The sequence below is a fragment of the Alnus glutinosa genome, chromosome 8 (assembly GCF_958979055.1).
Source record: "Alnus glutinosa chromosome 8, dhAlnGlut1.1, whole genome shotgun sequence".
Taxonomy (NCBI): Eukaryota; Viridiplantae; Streptophyta; class Magnoliopsida; order Fagales; family Betulaceae; genus Alnus; species Alnus glutinosa.
This window is the reverse complement of record NC_084893.1, coordinates 19,967,569-19,986,365: the sequence shown is the minus strand read 5'-3', so window position 1 is coordinate 19,986,365 and position 18,797 is coordinate 19,967,569. Positions and strand designations below refer to the sequence as shown.

The following is an 18,797-nucleotide window of genomic DNA, read 5'->3' as shown; positions in this document are numbered from 1 at the left end:
TCATAGGTAACTATTCCATATCTTAGTCCATGATTGCATGATATCTAAGGAAATCTAGTTGGGCTTCAACCAAAATGGACTAACTAGGCTAACTAAATATGGGAATGATCATTTGGCATCAAGTACCACGTGTGGGTCCCAAATCATTAGGTGGAAAGATCAATTTTCGCAATTGGCGGAAACTGCACTGCACTGGGCGAAGTCGCTCGATCGAAAATAAAGTCGCTCGATCGACTTCGACCTATAATCGCTCGATCGACTAACTTCACTGATCCAACTCTCTACATGCATAACTATGTAACTTAATTAAACTAAGAGCAATTCTTAAGCCTTATATTTATGCACATATTTTAATAACTTAAGTGGGGTGTCTTTCCCGGGTATTACACTCTCAAGAATCCAGCAAGAAGGGACATTGCAGGAATATCAACAGGAATTTGAGCGCTTGGCAAACCAGGTGGATGGGTGGCCTCAAAAGGCAATAGTGGGAATATTCCTTGGCAGGTTAAGAAAAAGACATCGTCTCTAACGTCCAGATGTTCACACCGAAGACCTTCCAGGATGCCATTGAGCTAGCGCAAATGAGAGATGATAATCTCTCTAAAGATCGAAAGACTGTACATGGAGAAGGGCCGAAACCACATCATACCAAAAGCTTCCCCAAGACCACCCACTCAACTAGGTTGACTTTTTCAACCGGGTACTCATCAAATACTACTTGGCCATACTCATCCAGAGTTGCCAAGAAATTGTCATGGAAAGAAATGCAGAAAAGACGGGAGAAAGGCCTGTGTTTCGGGTGCTATGGAAAGATCACACTGGGGCATCGTTGCCAAACGCCTCAAGCGATATCTATTGAGGTTTATGCACCAAAGGAAAAGTATAAGGAGTTCGAAGCTGGCAACACCAAAATCATGGAAGGGAAGCACAGAACTGAAGAGGTGGAACCCCTTATCTCACTCCATGTGATCGCTAGCTATAAAGGCCCGAGAACCATGCAAATCAAAGCTACTATTAACCAAAGAACCTGGATGATATTGATCAATAGTGAGTCCACCCACAATTTTGTGGACAAATTGGTTGCTCAATCACTGCAACCCGCAGTAACACCAATTGAGGAGTTCAGAGTCAAAGTGGTCAATAGTGAAAAATTTCGATGCAAGGAAAGGTATGAGGATGTGCCCATTTCAATACAGCAATTCCAGTTTTCAACTACTCTGTATTCTCTACCATTGCATGGTTTAGATGTGGTTTTGGGAATCCAATGGTTGGAGAAGCTTGGCCTTGTCATGTGTGGTTGGAAAAAGATGACAATAAGCTTCCAATGGGGCAATCAAACCATTCTGCTAGGGGCCCAGGCCGTGACTCCCATTGTTGAAGTCTACATTCAGACCATTGATTGAGAGATGCTTGGGGAAGAAGAGTATTTTCTCTAGTTCCAGTAGCAATTTCAGGAGCCCAGTCCTCGTTAGTCCACCCAGATATCCACAACATGCTACAACAATACCACAACCTCCTAGAAAGAACCCAAAGGTATTCCTCCCCCCCGTCAGTTTGATCATCGTATTTCATTGAAGGATGGCACAACCCCTATAAATGTAAGGCCCTACTGGCATGCTCATTTTCAAAAAAAAAATGAGATAGAAAGACAAGTTCAAGAGATGCTAACTACAGGGCTGATCTGACAAAGCACAAGCCCTTTTTCTTCACCAATTCTATTAGTTAAAAAGAAGGATGGGTCATGGAGATTCTGCACAGATTATTGAGCTCTTAATGCGGTGACCATCAACGATCGATTTCCAATCCCCACAGTGGATGATATGCTAGATGAGCTGCATGGGGGCTGAGCACTTCACCAAATTGGATTTAAAGGCTGGATACAATCAAATCCACGTCTGTTCTGATGACATACCCAAAATGGCCTTCCGAACCCACAGTGGACACTATGAATATGTAGTAATGCTATTCGGCTTATGCAATGCGCCATCTACTTTCCAAGCCGCCATGAACGAGGTATTTCGGCCATATTTACGTCAATTCGTATTAGTCTTCTTTGATGATATACTGATTTACAGCAAAGGATGGGAGGAACATATGGCTCATCTTTGGAGGGTGTTCAAAATATTACAAGACCACCAATTTTTCGTGAAACCTTTAAAATGCATATTTAGGGCTCGATAAGTGGATTATTTGGGTCACATAATCTCTCATGAAGGCGTACGGGTCGATGATCACAAAATTGAAGCAATGCAGTCCTGGCAGACAGCAAAAACTATCACAGAGCTGCGTGGATTCCTTGGCCTTATAGGCTATTATCTCAAATTTGGTCGCAACTATGGCCTTATCGCAGCTCCGTTAACAGAGTTGCTTAAAAATGGGAACTTTGGGTGAACTCCAAAGGCTGAAGCTGCTTTTGAGGAATTAAAGCAAGTTATGGTGACGACTCCTGTCTTAGCTCTACCAGATTTTTCTAACATTTTTATTGTAGAGACAGACGCTTCAGATTATGGGAATAGTGTGATATTGAGTCAACAAGGGCGACCCATTGCTTACTTAAGTAAGGCCCTTAGACCCTCCAAAAATGCGTGGTCAGTATACTCCAAAGAAATGCTTGTGATCATGGAGGCAGTCAAAACATGGCGACCATATTTGCCTGGTCAAAAGTTCCAAATCCGAACTGACCAGAAAAGTCTCAAATTTCTACTGGAGCAACACATAGTTACCCCTGAGCAGCAGAAATGGGTCTCCAAACCGGTAGGCTTTGGATATGAAATTGTCTATTGCCCAAGTCGTTCAAATACAGCAGCTGACGCATTGTTAAGAATACCCCATAGCCCCATACTTCTCTTTGCTACAGCCAGCTCACTCAACGGCATTTCAGGGCCACAATTTGGCATATGGGAAGAATTAAAGCAAATCAATAAGGTGGATCCCTACATGATATCCTTAGCTCAAAAGTTGGCAACCAAGCCTGAATTCATGGCCAACTACAAGCTTTGTGATGGGTTGCTCTACTTTAAAGGAAGGATTGTCATTCCCCCAACATCCACGCTCAAGCACAAAATCTTTCACTAATTTCATGCATCCAAGCTAGCGGGTCATTCAGGTGTCCTATGCACCTTCAAACGATTGTCTCAAAACTTTTATTGGGAGGCCATGAAAGCTGATGTCCAAGCCTATGTCTCCAGCTTGTGATGTATGTCAAAGGAATAAGAGTGAAACTCGGTCACCCGTGGGACTTCTTCAGCCATTACCAATGCCGAGCCAAGTGTGGGAAGACATCATTTTAAACTTTATCAATGGGTTGCCAATGTCTGTAGGGAAGGATTCAATTCTGGTGGTGGTAGATCGTTTAACATAGTACGACCACTTCTTTGCACTAAGCCACCCATACTCAACCAAGAAGATTGTAGAAACATTTGTCTCAGGCATGATGAAGCTCCATGATGTTCCACATTCAATTGTAAGTGACCAAGACCCCTTATTCATAAGTTCGTTTTGGAGTGAATTTTTTAAGCTCCAGGGAACGGAATTGAAGACTAGCTTGGCCTATCATCCCCAAACTGACGGGTAAACTGAAGTGGTAAACCATTGCTTGGAACAATATCTAAGATGCTTCTCCAACCAGCATTTAAAGAGTTCTGAATCGCATCTAGCATGGGCCAAAATACTGGTACAATACCACCTTCCACCAATCTACGGGAACCACACCTTTTCAGGCTTTGTATGGCTGTCCTCCCCCGCGATCGGTCAATTATCTGGTAGGCTCTTCACTCATTAGCAAGGTGGACATCAATCTGAAGAGCCAAGATGACTTGTTACGTGACTTGAAGCTTAACCTACACCAGTCAAATAATCGCATGAAGCAGTATGCCAATTCTACGAGGCGAGAGGTGCAATTTCAGGTGGGTGACTAGGTCTACTTGAAATTGCAACCATATCGACAGACCAGTATCTCCCGCTGAGCTCACCAGAAACTCGCGAATAAATATTTTGGCCCATCCCAAGTGGAGGCGAAGGTAGGACCTGTCGTATATCGCCTTGCACTGCCCATGGAGTCCAAAGTGCATCCAATTTTCCACGTCTTACTGCTTAAACGAAAGGTAGGTGACCTAGCTAACACCACCACGAAAATAACTCTGTTTTCGAAAGAAGGAGAACCCAAGATTCAACCCCTCAAAATTCTAGAATATCGCTGGTGAAAAAGGGAAAAAAAAAAATTGTTTCTAAGGCTTTAGTCCAATGGCAACACCTATCACCAGAAGACGCAACTTGGGAAGAGATAGATCAGCTGCAGCAACAGTTTTCCCAACTAAACCTTAAGGACAAGGTTCCTCTTCAAGGGGAGGCTATTGATGGAGATCCACGTAGGAACCCCCGCAAGACAACACACCAAGCTAGGCCACGATACTTGGCCTTGGTAGTTGAGAGCACAAAGGAAGAACAAAGGCACGTGGAGGACTTAGTGGGGTAAAGCATGCAGTTATTCACTTTGGTTAGAGTTAGTAGTTTATGGGTTATCTTTTGTAGCCATGTTATTCCACGATTAGTCAATGTGGGATAAACCATGATGTAGTTAGTTTTCTTATTGTATGGTGGGTAGTTGTTTCCGTAAGTAGTATAAGATTAGGATGTTAAGTCAAGTTGGGGATTGAATATTGTAATCAGACTGTTGTCTTTGTGGTTGTCTCCATTCCTTAATTGAAGTTTTTATCTATCGCTATCTATTTTTTTGTTCCAATTATCATGGGGGTTCTTATCAGACAATGGGATCTTATAGTAAAAATCTTTCCTAACACACTTTTAAGACCAAAGAAGGCACCATAATTTTTTTTTACGCTTAATCATTTCTATTGAATGTTTTAAATGAAGTAGGATCAACTTAGGGGACCATGTATTATCAAGTCTAGTTGAACTTAAATTCAAGTTTATCATTTTTGTTGGTCTAAATGCAATTGGTTAGTAATTCTGCAATGGCCATCTTCTGCTAGTGATCAGGCAGAATTACTTCAAATGAGCTTTTATGTGTAGCCAGAATGGCATGTCTGTTTTACTTGAAGCATTTAAAAAATGGAACTATTTTTTGAATCCTAATAAAATAAGAATGGGCAGAACTTGAAGCTCATCAAATACATCATAATTGTTCAACTCAAGGAAGAATATTGGAAAAATACCAGTAAAAAGCATATACAGATTTTTCAAGTGGCATTGTAGCTCCTCATGCTAATCTGATGCAAAACTAGCACTAGGAGTACTTACCAATACTCTCTAGAAGCAAGTTTTACATTGTAGAGAGTTACTATTGTTGTTAGTTTTGCATCTATAGAAGCAAGTTTTACAAAGACAAATAAAAAACGTTTCTGAAACTCTCTAAACTAGAATCCTATATTCAACCAGCAAAATTTAGTGAAGGGGCTAATGGGGCTGATGATAAGATCAAAATGAGCATGATGCAAACCAAGCAAAAACATTCTGTAATGTCAATTTGTGTTTACAACTCCTATTGGTATCCCATGAGAGACACAAAAGTAAACACATATTCAACCAAATCTTCAATGCTAATGTCAGCTAATCATATTCAACAAAATTGAGCAAGAATGTACGAGCAGTAGGATGAAATCAGTTGCTGAAAAAAATATGGACAGAATAACATCCTCATGGAGGAAGACGTCTTTCCAACTTTAGTAAAATTTTTTTAAAAAAAAAAAAAATTAATAATAATAATAGAAAGGAACTATTGGGCACAACTTTGTCCCTCCAATTCTACAGAAAAGGTAAAACTCACACCATTATCTGCATTTTCAAATACAAATAAAATGTTAAGGACCCCCCCAATAAAACGTCCCCTGCCTATCATTACTCAACAAGGAAATAGTCATACATACCCAGTTGAGAAAATAGATTCATAAAATAAAAGAGAAAAACAAAACTCTAAAATGTTACAAAAAAACAAAAAAGAAAAAGGTGAAGATTAAACTTTAAAGTAGAAGTATGAACTTGGAATCGGAGGAAAACTAAAGAGCTTCCCTTTGGTGTAGAACACAATCAAAGTAACCTCAGCATCGCACAACACCGAGATCTCATGAGCTTTCTTGAGCAACCCAGTCCGCCGCTTCGAGAACGTCACTTGCCGGTTGATCTTGTTCTCGATTCACCGGTGGTGGCTCGGTTGGGCTCGTCGTAGCGGAGTGGTCGATAGGTCTTCGGAACAAGATGGAACAAGACGATGGGTCTCGATTCCCACTTGATCATCGTCATCTACCGCAATTGGGTGTTGATCACCTAAAACAAGAGGGGATTCATAATGTTAATGACTTTACACCAAAGAAGGAAGAAAGCTACTTTTTATGCAAGAAATAATCCAAAGCAGTACATACAACTACATGAGCAATCCAAAACCAAAACTACATAATTTGAAGCACGAGAATTATTACAAGAAAAAAAAAAATCTTCATATGCTATCAACTAATTTAATAAGATTCAATGACTATATAACAATTACTAGTCAAAACTCTAGTGAGCATATTGAAGAAAATTATAAAGGTATTATGTACACGAAACTATCATCCAAGAAAAGCAAAAACGCAAGAAGTTGATAAATAAATAGTCCTAAAAATGCACATGATCTAAATGTTGGAGGATCATGCGATATGAGTTCCTCCATCTTTTCCCGTAATTAAGTTCAAAATTATTTACTGTTTAGATCATTTATACAAGACAAAATGATAGAAAAAATAAAGGATGCGCAAAAAATTTAAGAAATCATAATACAACATTTGCACTTAGGATTTTTTCCTTGGCCTTATCATTGACAGTGGTGCCATCACTTTTTGTGTGAATGTCTATAAACAATTCGCACCTCATCATAGACTACAGATATCTGCACAAGTGGTGCGCTTTTTCTCACTGATCTAGATAGTGGCAAATTCTTTGGTTTTCTTATGAAGCCATGTCTACCTACATAGTTTAACAGAATGTTAAAGGTAATAATGTAAATAATAAATACAAAACATCAAGGCAGCATAAGATAATTTAATTAAAGTATTAAATGGCTTATCAAAATATATACAAACTACAGAGCATAAGGCTATGTTTACTTACTCCAAAAAAAAAAAAAAAAAATACTATGTTTCCTTACACTCTGAAACTGGAACTTTGATGGCGGGAACATCATTACGTGCACACTTAACATTATCATTGTCAACATCAATTGGATCCACATTAATGTTTCGGTTACATGGCTCGATCTCATGATAGTTTCCATCATCATCAATGTGCCCTTCCTGCTAGCCAACGTCATACACGTGTCTTGGTTTTGTCCTAACTATGATAGCCCAGCCCAGGTGCCTCTCATCCTCGACATAATATACTTGTGATACTTGGGAAGATAATACGTACGGGTCATCAATAATACATTCCCCTATGTGGATTAGTCTTTTGAAACTCACAAGGGGGATTCCATATTAGTCCTCTTTGTATCCCTTATTTTTCTCTATGTCAGTCCAATCACACTTGAATAGCACATATCAAGACTCGTCATAACACTGCACCTCAATTATGCAAGTTAGCTTATCGTAATAGGTTGGGCCATCGACATTTGGCACACACACTCCATAGTCTCAAAATGTCTTTCCATTATCCTGGGACAAAATACGAAATATCATGCCATTAATAACATAGCAACTATATTATATGACAGACAGCATCGGCCCTTTGGCATGTCATAAAGGCTTATCTCCCAACACATTTTCTATGAATCTCATCCAATTGGTCAACTTGATACTTGGAAAAAGTTAAATAGAGTCAGTATAACTAACTATGGGGGAATAAATAAGGCTTACTTGTCCTATATTATCATATAGAACATAAATCTTACATAGACCCAATACTAAACATAAATCTTACGCATTCCCTATTTTGTGTTTGCCTTAGTGTCTCCAAGTGTATCCTATGTTTAATCCACAGTTAAAAGTTACAATCAACTATATAATCTAAAGAGGATATAAAATTAATAATGATACTCAATTGCGAAATGGAAGGAACTCGTCAGAGTTGAATAAAATATATCGATGTGACTGTATCAATGTGATTCCGTCGAGGTTGATAGGAGTGACCGCCCTTCTAGATTCATCAGGGTTCCTTGGAGGCCTATTGCACGTGGAATGTTTGCGCATTGACTAGATATCGTGAACAAAATGTCAATATAATCATCCGCAATGTAACCTTAGGTATGTGAATAATTAATGTCCCTTTCAATTGTGTAAACAGTGTGAATACAACCACTATGTTTATTCACGTCGCTTACACAAACATAAACAACATGAATTATTCACTCCGTTTATAGAAAGGTCGTGAAATCACATCCTTTTTAAAAAGGTCATGAAATTACTTTAATAAATGACATCAATAATTAACGTTATTTATTCTAAAAAAAAAAAATACAACTCAATAAAGTCAGTTCACGTCCTTTATGGCAAAAGGACTCTATATTTTTAAACTTTCTATCCTTAATAAATAAAGGACGTCAAAATTACGTCGTTTAAAAAAAAACGACATCAACTTACAAATTAATGACACTTGTTTAAATTGACCCAAAAAAAGGACATAAAATGCCTGGCGTTTGTAGTGTACCTCTTTTGATAGTTTTTAAAACTGAGATTGTGATTTGATAAATTACAAACCACATGAACAAAAAATGTATTTAATCCTTTCTTTTTTTTTCTTAAATATGTACTTATCCTAAAAATATATTTAAATATTAATTAAATAATAATATTTTATTTTAATTTCTATATTACTTTTTTTATTTAAAAATCATTCTTCTCACCTTTCAAGATGCAAAATTATTAAATAAGTTTTTATGTTTAAGTTTTTCTAACATTTCACTTTCAATTGATAATATGGCTAATTCAATTAATCCTTTTTATCATATTGTCGATCTTAGGTAGGTTTTTATCAATTTTAATTTTAAAAAACTTCTTTCTGCAGAAATAACTATAACAAGTATTGTCAATAAAATTTTATGAAATCATTTCGAGATGGCCAAGCATGTGGAGGTTTCTTTAGCTAGGGTTTTTCTTCTCTAGCTCAAAAAGGACTAGAATTTAAGTCCTAGTGCAATTATGATTGATCAAAAGTTACAACTGTGGGGCTTAGGGGTGAAAATGCATATGTAGTTATTAGCAATATCCGCATTTGCATCTGCATAATGCTATTATCACTTTTAGGTATCCGCATCTGTGCGATTATTATGGTTATTAAACGCAGTTATTATTCGCTATCTACATATGAGGTAATGAGCGTTTTGAATTACTATTTAAAATTTATATACAAGATTAAATAATGCGGTTATTACTACATGCAAGCTTAAGTAAATTAAGATTTTACTTGTTACACAATTCACGATTATCAACCATAGTTCAAAACGACATTATTTTAGTGCATTTAATTAAATAAATATATTATATATAAAGGGAATGCGGGTGCGGTTATTAACCACATCCGCATACCCGAAAACCGCTTTTCACATCCGTATATGCAGATAGCGGATAGCAATTAAGTGCGGATAGCAAATGCAGACGGTTATTATACGCCCGCATTTTCATACCTAGTGGGGCCTACAAGTACCCACACATAGACCCCATAAATTCAATAGTAATTTTGAAAAAGTGAGAAGATAGAGACGAACAAAGGGAGGATGTATATAGCACATCTATTTTGATTTGGATAGAATTACCCCTAATTATGCAGCTAGGGTTGATTTTCTAAAAAAAAAGTTAAAACAGTTTTAATGCATGCTAATTGTCATTACCATAATAGGATTTGAATGAAAACATTGTACAAGACAAAATCACAAGCAAATAATGATGCCTATGTGGCTAGGAGTTTTGTGAAACTAAAATACTATCCCATAATAATAATAATAATAATAATAATAATAATAATAATAGCACATTAATGAGTTTGATCCATGTAATCATGTCTTTTTCTTTCACAAGGATAACCCGAGAGAACTTGTAAAATAAAAATGAAAAATATACCACAAACCATTGCAAGTTAAGATTTATATTGACGACCAAACTGAGAGATGGAGCTTCTTCAACTTCTCAAAGATCTTTTCTCCAAGTAATCAGAATCCAAATTGACTGGATATAGATCAGCAGCAGAGTTAGAAGAAGCAGTCCATGGGCCATCCGTTGAGATACTCTCTTTCTGGCTTCCACTCCTATTCTGTTGTTTGCTTTGTTGATATTTCTGCCACATTGCCTCTTTCATTTCATTATTTGAGACACTTGGATCTGAAACCAACCTTGGAACAACAACGTCGCCCTCAAGCATGCTCACCACTGCAGACATGGTAGGCCTAACTGCTGCTGAAGCATTGGCGCATAGGAGACCCACATTGATCATCACCATGACCTCTTCTTTATTGTAGTTTGAGCCCAACCTTGGATCCACTAGTTCCAATAAACTCTCTTTCTCTTTTAAAAGAAGTGCCTGAAAACAGAGAGATAGGAGCAGTGTATAAAATTATAGCCTTAAACTTGGAAAAAGACTAGGGATTGGGCCAGAAATTAAGACACTAAGAAAATTTCTTAGACAAGTCTAATTAGCAACAACATGCTATTGGTCTGAAACCTTGTCAACTTTCTTGCTCTGCAAATATGACATCTGGATATTCATCATGAGACAATTCCCTAATCTACATGTTAAGATTGACAAACACAAGGAGAATAAAAATTAACCAAGAGTTCAAAAGAAATAAATGCAAGAAAGAAAGAGATTCAAATTACCCAATCAAGAAGTTGGAAAGATTCCTCCTTTGCCCGGTGACTGGTGTTGGTCCTCCCACTGACGATTTCCAAGGCAACAACTCCAAAACTATAAACATCTGCTTTATCGGTTAAATAACCCCGCAATGCATATTCAGGTGCCATATATCCACTGGCAAATCACAAAACAATGGGTAACATTTTCAGCATCAAGATTTTGTAAAATTGCTGATATTAAGGGCAATAATTTCTATATGTGCCTTCTTTTTCTTCTCTTTTATTCTTCTTCTTCTTCTTTCTTCTTCCTTCTTCCTTCTTCTTCTTCTTCCTTTTTATTTTATTTATTTATTATTATTTTTTTATTCGTGTCTTAATGGCATGGGTAAACAAAAATCAGTACCATGAAGTAATCAAGTTAGCTTGTTAAACAATTCAAACAATGAAATTTCTCAAGCTGAAATTTTTTGGTACTATTGAACTTTACTAACAATTCCTCTATTTTCAATTGGGGGTTGAGTGTTGCACTACACCAACACAACAGGGCCACCCCCATGTGAGGGGGTGTTGTGCCCCTATTGTGTTAGTGTAGTGCAAATAACATTTTCCTTTTCAATTTTCTTTTTGTTCTCTCTTTCTTTTAGTCTACTGGCATCACATAGAAACAAGAAAAAAGATAATACAAAACATTGTGACATTAAATTGATATAGAGCAACTCACTAAGTTCCAGCAACTCGGGTGCTTATGTGGGTATTATCCTCTTCATCAAGCTTGGCCAAACCAAAGTCAGATATCTTTGGGTTGAGATTTTTATCAAGCAAGACATTAGTAGCCTTGATGTCTCTATGAACAATCTTCAGTGTCGATTCTTCATGGAGAAAGGCCAAACCTCTTGCTATACCAACACAAATCTTTTGTCTCATTGGCCAATCCAATTTCAACCCATATTCTTCTGGCCCTTTAATCAATCCAATTAATAAAAAAACAATAAATGATGGGCACGCCAATTACAAAAAATACATAACAAAAACAATTAAGTTCGTGAAGGTAAAAGTTTACCAAACAAAGCACGAGCGAGACTATTATTTTCCATGTACTCGTATACTAGCAACAATTGATTTCCTTCAATACAGCATCCATAGAGCTTAACAAGATGAGGGTGTTGCAAAGCAGAAATCATGCCTATCTCATTCACAAACTCACGATTTCCTTGCTTTGATTTGGAAGAGAGCTGTTTGACTGCAATTATGGTGCCATCTGACAGAAGGCCCTGCAATTGGGAAACATAAAATTTTGTCATATATGAGTAAGGAACACTTCAAAAAGAAAGAACTACAATAAGAGAGATTCAATGAAAAGAAACTATTTATTCTACAAATACCTTATAAACAGAACCAAAACCACCTTCTCCAATTTTATTTGCAGCATCGAAGTTGTTTGTTGCAGCTTTGATTTGCCTTAAGGTGAATGTACCAGTTTGCAAGTTCAAACCCTTTAAATCTGAGGAAGATACCAAGTCAGATATGAAAGCATGTCTAAGAAAATTGCAAAATTCTTGACATTCCTCATAGTTTGACACATTTTAAAGCATATTGTAACCAAATAGATGATGAGTAAGTGAGCTGTTTCCACTTGAAAGAATTAGGGTTTGGAGATAATCTAAAATTTCCATTGAACACATGCAAAGTGCTCAATGGGGAAAAAAATATAAACTAAACAAAAAAAAGAATCCAAAGAACATATCAAAAATAAATATTTATCTATATAATAACAATATTAATTTCCTTGCAAATACCTTGTTCCATCTTATTTTTCTGTTCACGACATTTCCACCCGACGATACCAATTGCAAATATAACAAAAGCTCCAGCAACGACAATCCCGACCATTGCACCCAGAGATATACTAGTTCCATTTTCTGATATATAATCGGCTTGAAGAAAAAACGTAAGAGTTATAATGAAAATAAACAAGAACAGGATTTCATTCTCTTATTCATCAATATGATTTTTGAATATCATTTCCTGAAGTAGTACACATCAAACTGAAAAAATATAAAATAAAATCATAAAATGTGGACAAAAAAGACAAATACATCGATCTATGATACCATAAACAAATTAAAAGGTTCAACTCAAATACTTTAAGGAAATTAATAAAATATAATTAGCATCGTGCTCGTTTAAATGCTCAGATATAAGTAAGTCTGGGGAAGGTTCACTTTCAAACCATTAGAGTTAAAACAAATTCATAAAACATAAAACCTACCAGAATTAACCACAGAAATAGCTGAAATAAGAGGACCATAGACTCCTTTGTTCGGGATATCAGTTGTGCCCTTCCCAGCCCAGTAGAAACGAATCTCCAAGGTATTATTATTATTCACAGCTGCTGTAAAAGTTTTTATAACTGCCTTACCCACTCCACCAGCCTCTTTTACAATGTTGAAATCCTTCAATACCAACTCTCCCTACAATATTATAATCCATTTATGTCAACCCTTTCATGCTAGAACCTACTTGAGTAATTGAAAATTGCTTGATGAAAGTGGAAGTATATTGTAATAACTACCTGAATGTAAATATCAAATATACGCCTTCCCAAGCTTCTATATGTTTTGTCATCAGTGAACATTATCTCCGCAAAATGGAGGTTTACTTTGTAATTTCCATTTCTCAAACAAAAAGCATAATAAGTAAGAGAAATAGGAGAAAGGCGTGCATTCATGTACAATTCAGGGTTGGTCATAGAGAGCCTGGATGAATTTGACACAATATAAGTGTCATCGTCACCATTATCCATGAAGTTACCAGTGCTGCTAAATGCCCAGCTGTTTGAATTCTGGTGGAGGTGTGAAGCTCCACTTGAATCTGTATCAGCATCTTCATAATATATAGTACTTCCATTTATAGTTACTGTTTGTCCACCACAATTTATATAAAGATTGTTTGATTCTGGGATAAAAGCAACAAAAGATTAGTAACAACTACTTTCAAGTTGATATTCATCAAAACAGAGAAGGAAGAAATCTACACTACTTTCAAGTGAGAGAGGAAAGGATGAGTTGGTACACAATTTCGACAAATGAAACAAGTCATTTATTGGTACTACTCACTCACACAATACAGTTTTAACAATTTTGACTAAGACTATAATAAATATGTGATCGATTATATCTTCACCTTCCCTTTTAAAAATAAACTTATAAACATTATTAGATCCAGCTAGACAACTATGTAGGAGGCCACAGGTGGATTCCAGCCATCATTTGTTCAAGCCTGATGCATTATTAGGCAAAGCCTGATGCATTCTTAGGCAAAGCCTGATGCATCGTTTATTGGTACTGCTAGCTCACACATTTCATTTATTGGTGCATGCATGCTAAAGTCTAAAAATTTATGAGAAATTGGTGAACAAAAACAATTGAGAAAAATTAGGAAAAGTTATACCAAATGCAAAAGCATTAGCAATGATTTTCTTTTTTTCTTTTTTAGAGACATGCCTTCTAACCATCCCAAATTTGCAAGTTCTTAGTTATAGTAAAATTGTGTTTCTATAATATAGCATCACAATTTTCACAATGTTTAAGAACCGCAAAACTATTTATCAGCGGAGAATCCTAAAACTTAAATATGAAAGTAGGATCTATAAATAAAATTTTCATATCAACCACTTATTTCAAAATCTCAAATTAATAGGAAATGGCGAAGACATTGTTCAAATTCAGGACTTTTGGCTCAGATATAAAAAGTTTAAACTGATAAAAAAAAAATGTAAATTTAATCATTTAATTAATATTCTAACAACCTACATCATTTATATAAGTCACCTTTCCAGTTGATGTAGTACAATCGGTAACAATACTATCATTCATGTAGAAAAGAAAACTTATGTATCTTTCATGCTGATCCGTCAAATGGGGAGGTGGTGTTTTGTGGAGGCTAAAACTTTTGTGTTTTCGGCGGTAGAAAGAGCCTCGGTGGTAAGGGTGGAAGAAATGAGGAGTTTCTTTGGGTTGGTGTTTTTGGGAGCTCATACTTAGTATGGTTGGCTTTGATAATGGAGAGGGGATAAGGAGTTTGTGAATTCTTATAGGGAGGGGTCGAAAGTTCTCCTTGTTAGGAGATGTGGTATGTTACGTACCTAAGGGCTAGGGTTATGTGAGAGGGCATTCATGAAATTATATATTATGACTCAATGACTAAATAAAATATATTTAAGGATTTGGATTCTTGCTCATAAAGCAAGAATCCCTAATTTAAGAGAATTATATCCCATTAGGTTAGGTTTTCTATTCGAAAGGAAATAAAGGAATTAATTATCCCATTAGGTTTAATAATATTTATGTAATATTTATTTATTTATCTTTTTCGTATTTCCAGCTTTGTAACCCAATAAATAGGGTATTGAAGAATGAAATAATATTAAGAAGAAAATTATTAGATAGTTCTTGTAGTTGTTTGGGAGTTTTTTAGGATTCTTTGAATAATTCTAACATTAAGAGGTTCAGGGTATCTCGAATACTTTACTATCACACCATACACACCCACATACTATCCAATTAACCATTGTTCATCCCTTGTTACGGAGTAATCCAGTCGACAGATTCTTTGAGGTGGCAGTCTATGCTGTGGGTGGCCAGAGAGGGATCATTTTGATTCCCGAGGGCCGTGAAGGGCGGGGCTAGAGCCGTTTTGCCGCTGAGTTGGGTAAGGTTATTGTTTTTCTTATAGCTTCAGTTAGGTCTCGGCTTGTTCCTTCGTCGTCGGTGCTAAGGAAGTCTGGGAAATTGGTTGAGCAAGGGCTGGTCCAGAGATATACTATTACCAGAGGGACTGGGTTGTTTGGCAAAGATCTTGCGCCATCTTATGCGGAGGTCCTACTTTCAGCGGCCAGCCCCTCGGAAGCGGAGAAGACGATGGGGAGGTCAGGGGAACCACTGGGTAAGGACCGTTGTGCTTGAGAGAACGTGATGGCACCGTCTCAGTCTGACACATAGCTTGGTTCTACTGCTCAATGCAAGCTTGCTTGCAGGGATGTAAACGAAGCAAAGCTACCCGTGAGCTCGCTCGGGCTCGGCTCGATAAGGCTCAGCTCGTGCGCGACTCGGTTATTAAATGAGCTATTTGTGGACACGAAACTATACTCGATTATTAAACGATACATACCCGTGTAAAACCCGGCTCGCTCGTTTAAAGTTCGCGAACATATCCGTAAAAAGGCTCGGCTCGCTTATTAGCTCGACTCGTATATATTTATTAATATACATATTTATTAATAAATATATGCATATATATTGATAAAAAAATAACTTATTTATTTTATCACTTATTAATTAACAATAATTATTTATTTATTTATTGTTATACAATATATAATTATTAGTTATATCTATAAGTATCTATATAATATATAATTTAATTATAAAAGATAATTAGTATGATTATATCTTATATGATCTAAGAGATCAAGATTCAAGACTCTAAATCTAATAATTAAATATCTAATGATTATTGAATTAACAATAAATTATTAATCATATGATTTAATGAAAATTTTGATACTTAATCGTATTATTCAAATAATCATATCATATACAATGACAATGTAATTGATATAATCTCAAATTAATCAATTGATTAGCAATAAAATTAACAATGTGTTTCTTATAATCACAAATTAAGTATAATTATTAGAATTCATATATATATATATATATATAGAGAGAGAGAGAGAGAGAGAGAGAGAGAGAGAGAGAGAGAAATCATAAATCTTTTATAAAATCATCTAGAAAAGGCTTGTTCCGCAAGTACATATGATCATATGTATTATTACTAGAATTTATATGAAATGCATATGATCTAACAATTTATATGATATTAAATCTTATGTGATATATCACATTATATCTTTATTATATAATGCAATAATGATATCAATAATACTTATTTTGTAACATTATATAATTAAGTGTGATCAAAGTTTTAGCAATGTACTATGATCTAACAACAATAACTGGGTGATATGATTTAACAATTTATTTGATTAAATTTAAATATGATCTAACAATTTATATGATATTAAATCTCATGTCATATGGCACAATGTATAATGTAATAATGATATTAACAATACTTATTTTGTATCATTGTATAATCAAGTGTGATCAAAAGTTCTAACAATATACTATGATCTAACAATTCATTTTATTAAATTTAAGTATGATCTAACAATTTATATGATATTAAATCTCATGTCATATGGCACAATGTATAGTGTAATAATCATATGATCACGGCATTCTTACAAATATCATTTCATATTTAACACATGAATCACAAAGTCAAAATTATTTACTATACAACAACACTACCAATAGTAAAAACATCAAATTAAAAATCAACATGTTTCTTCTAATCACAAATTAAGTATAATCATTATAATTTATACCATTAGATTATATGATCATATGTATAATCACTAGAATTTATATGAAATGCATATGATCTAACAATTTATATGATATTAAATTTTAGGTGACATGACACATTATATCCTTATTATATAATGTAAGAATCATATCAACAATACTTATTTTGTATAATTGTATAATTAAGTGTGATTTAAGTTTTAACAATGTACTATGATCTAACAACAATAGGTGATATGATATAACAATTCATTTGATTAAATTTAACTATGATTTAACAATTTATATGATATTAAATCTCATGTCATATGTCACAATGTATAATGTAATAATCATATCAACAATACTTATATCATATGATATTAATCATAATTCATAACTATAGATAATTAAAAATTAAGCTATAACAATAAATTATTATAGCCACATAATGACATAGTCACACAACTTATAACGATATAACTACATAAATCATAAGTATACAATTCACATTAAGTAACTAATATAAATTATGATGATTAAGTATCTAGTTACTTAGATAATTTTGATACATACTTGATACTAAATCTTAAAAGTTAGGACCGTTAGATACTAGGGAAGTTAAGATAAGTATGATTCATAATAATCATATGGTCCAATCTCCTATGTATCTAAATTATAATGATAATGTTTATCTAGTTATATTATATAATATAAATATTATTATTATGGTGCGTTTGGGTATCGAATATTTCGAATATGAATAATATTCTGAATTTGATTACGGATTTCAAGGCAATGAAAATGTGTTTGGATGTTGAATATAATTTTAGATTCTTTTGAATATGTGTTTGGGTGTTGAATTTGAAAGATTGGAAAAAAAATGTTTTATAATAGTATAAAGTGATTGGAAATGATTGGATTGTATGAAAAGTTGTGTATAATGATTGGTATGGTAAAAAATAATAATAAAAAATATATTATGGGTTTTAAAAAAGTGTTTTATAATAGTATAAAATGATTGGAAATGATTGGATTGTATGAAAAGTTGTGTATAATGATTGGTATGGTAAAGAATAATAATAATAAATATATGATGGGTTTATTCAAACTATTCAAACTTTATTCAAGTGACCCATGGGTTTTATTCAACTTGGATCCGGGTATGGGTTTTTGAATAAAAACCCGGTTCGAATATTGAATATTATTACGAACCAAACGCACCATCTAGAAAGTTATGATAAGTATGATTCATAATTTTCATATCATATTATAAATAATTTCATATCATATAATGTGAATCATAATTCATAACTATGTATAATTAAAAATTAAGCTATAACAATAAATTATTATAGCCACATAATGACATAGTCACATAACTACACAAGTCATGAGTCATGACTCATAACTCATAAATATACAATTCACACTAAGTAATTAATATAAGGATTAAGTATCTAGTTACTTAGATAATTACTTAAATAACTTTGATATATACTTGATACTTTTAGCTTAAGTATAAAATTTAACAGATCAATTAATTAAATATAAATGTATAATTATATCAATATCCAGGCTCAGCTCTACCCTTAGGCGACTTAGGCAGTCGCCTAAG

The 18,797-nt window shown here is 34.7% G+C and overlaps 1 protein-coding gene across 2 annotated transcripts in view; it reads right to left on the bottom strand.

The window, feature by feature from the left end:
* Window positions 1-9,916: 9,916 nt before the first annotated feature.
* Window positions 9,917-18,797, bottom strand: part of LOC133875368 (probable leucine-rich repeat receptor-like serine/threonine-protein kinase At3g14840) — a 30,974-nt gene continuing 22,093 nt past the window's right edge. The window contains exons 17-24 of one of the 2 annotated variants that reach the window (XM_062313482.1): window positions 13,342-13,724; window positions 13,039-13,240; window positions 12,566-12,703; window positions 12,152-12,270; window positions 11,830-12,040; window positions 11,491-11,728; window positions 10,794-10,944; window positions 9,917-10,497 (exon numbers count right to left, since the gene is read on the bottom strand). In XM_062313482.1, the coding sequence (XP_062169466.1) occupies window positions 10,099-10,497; window positions 10,794-10,944; window positions 11,491-11,728; window positions 11,830-12,040; window positions 12,152-12,270; window positions 12,566-12,703; window positions 13,039-13,240; window positions 13,342-13,724 (1,841 nt within the window). In that variant the 3' untranslated portion in view covers window positions 9,917-10,098. The remainder of the gene's footprint in view (window positions 10,498-10,793; window positions 10,945-11,490; window positions 11,729-11,829; window positions 12,041-12,151; window positions 12,271-12,565; window positions 12,704-13,038; window positions 13,241-13,341; window positions 13,725-18,797) is intronic. The other variant, XM_062313483.1, reaches the window with a different exon arrangement.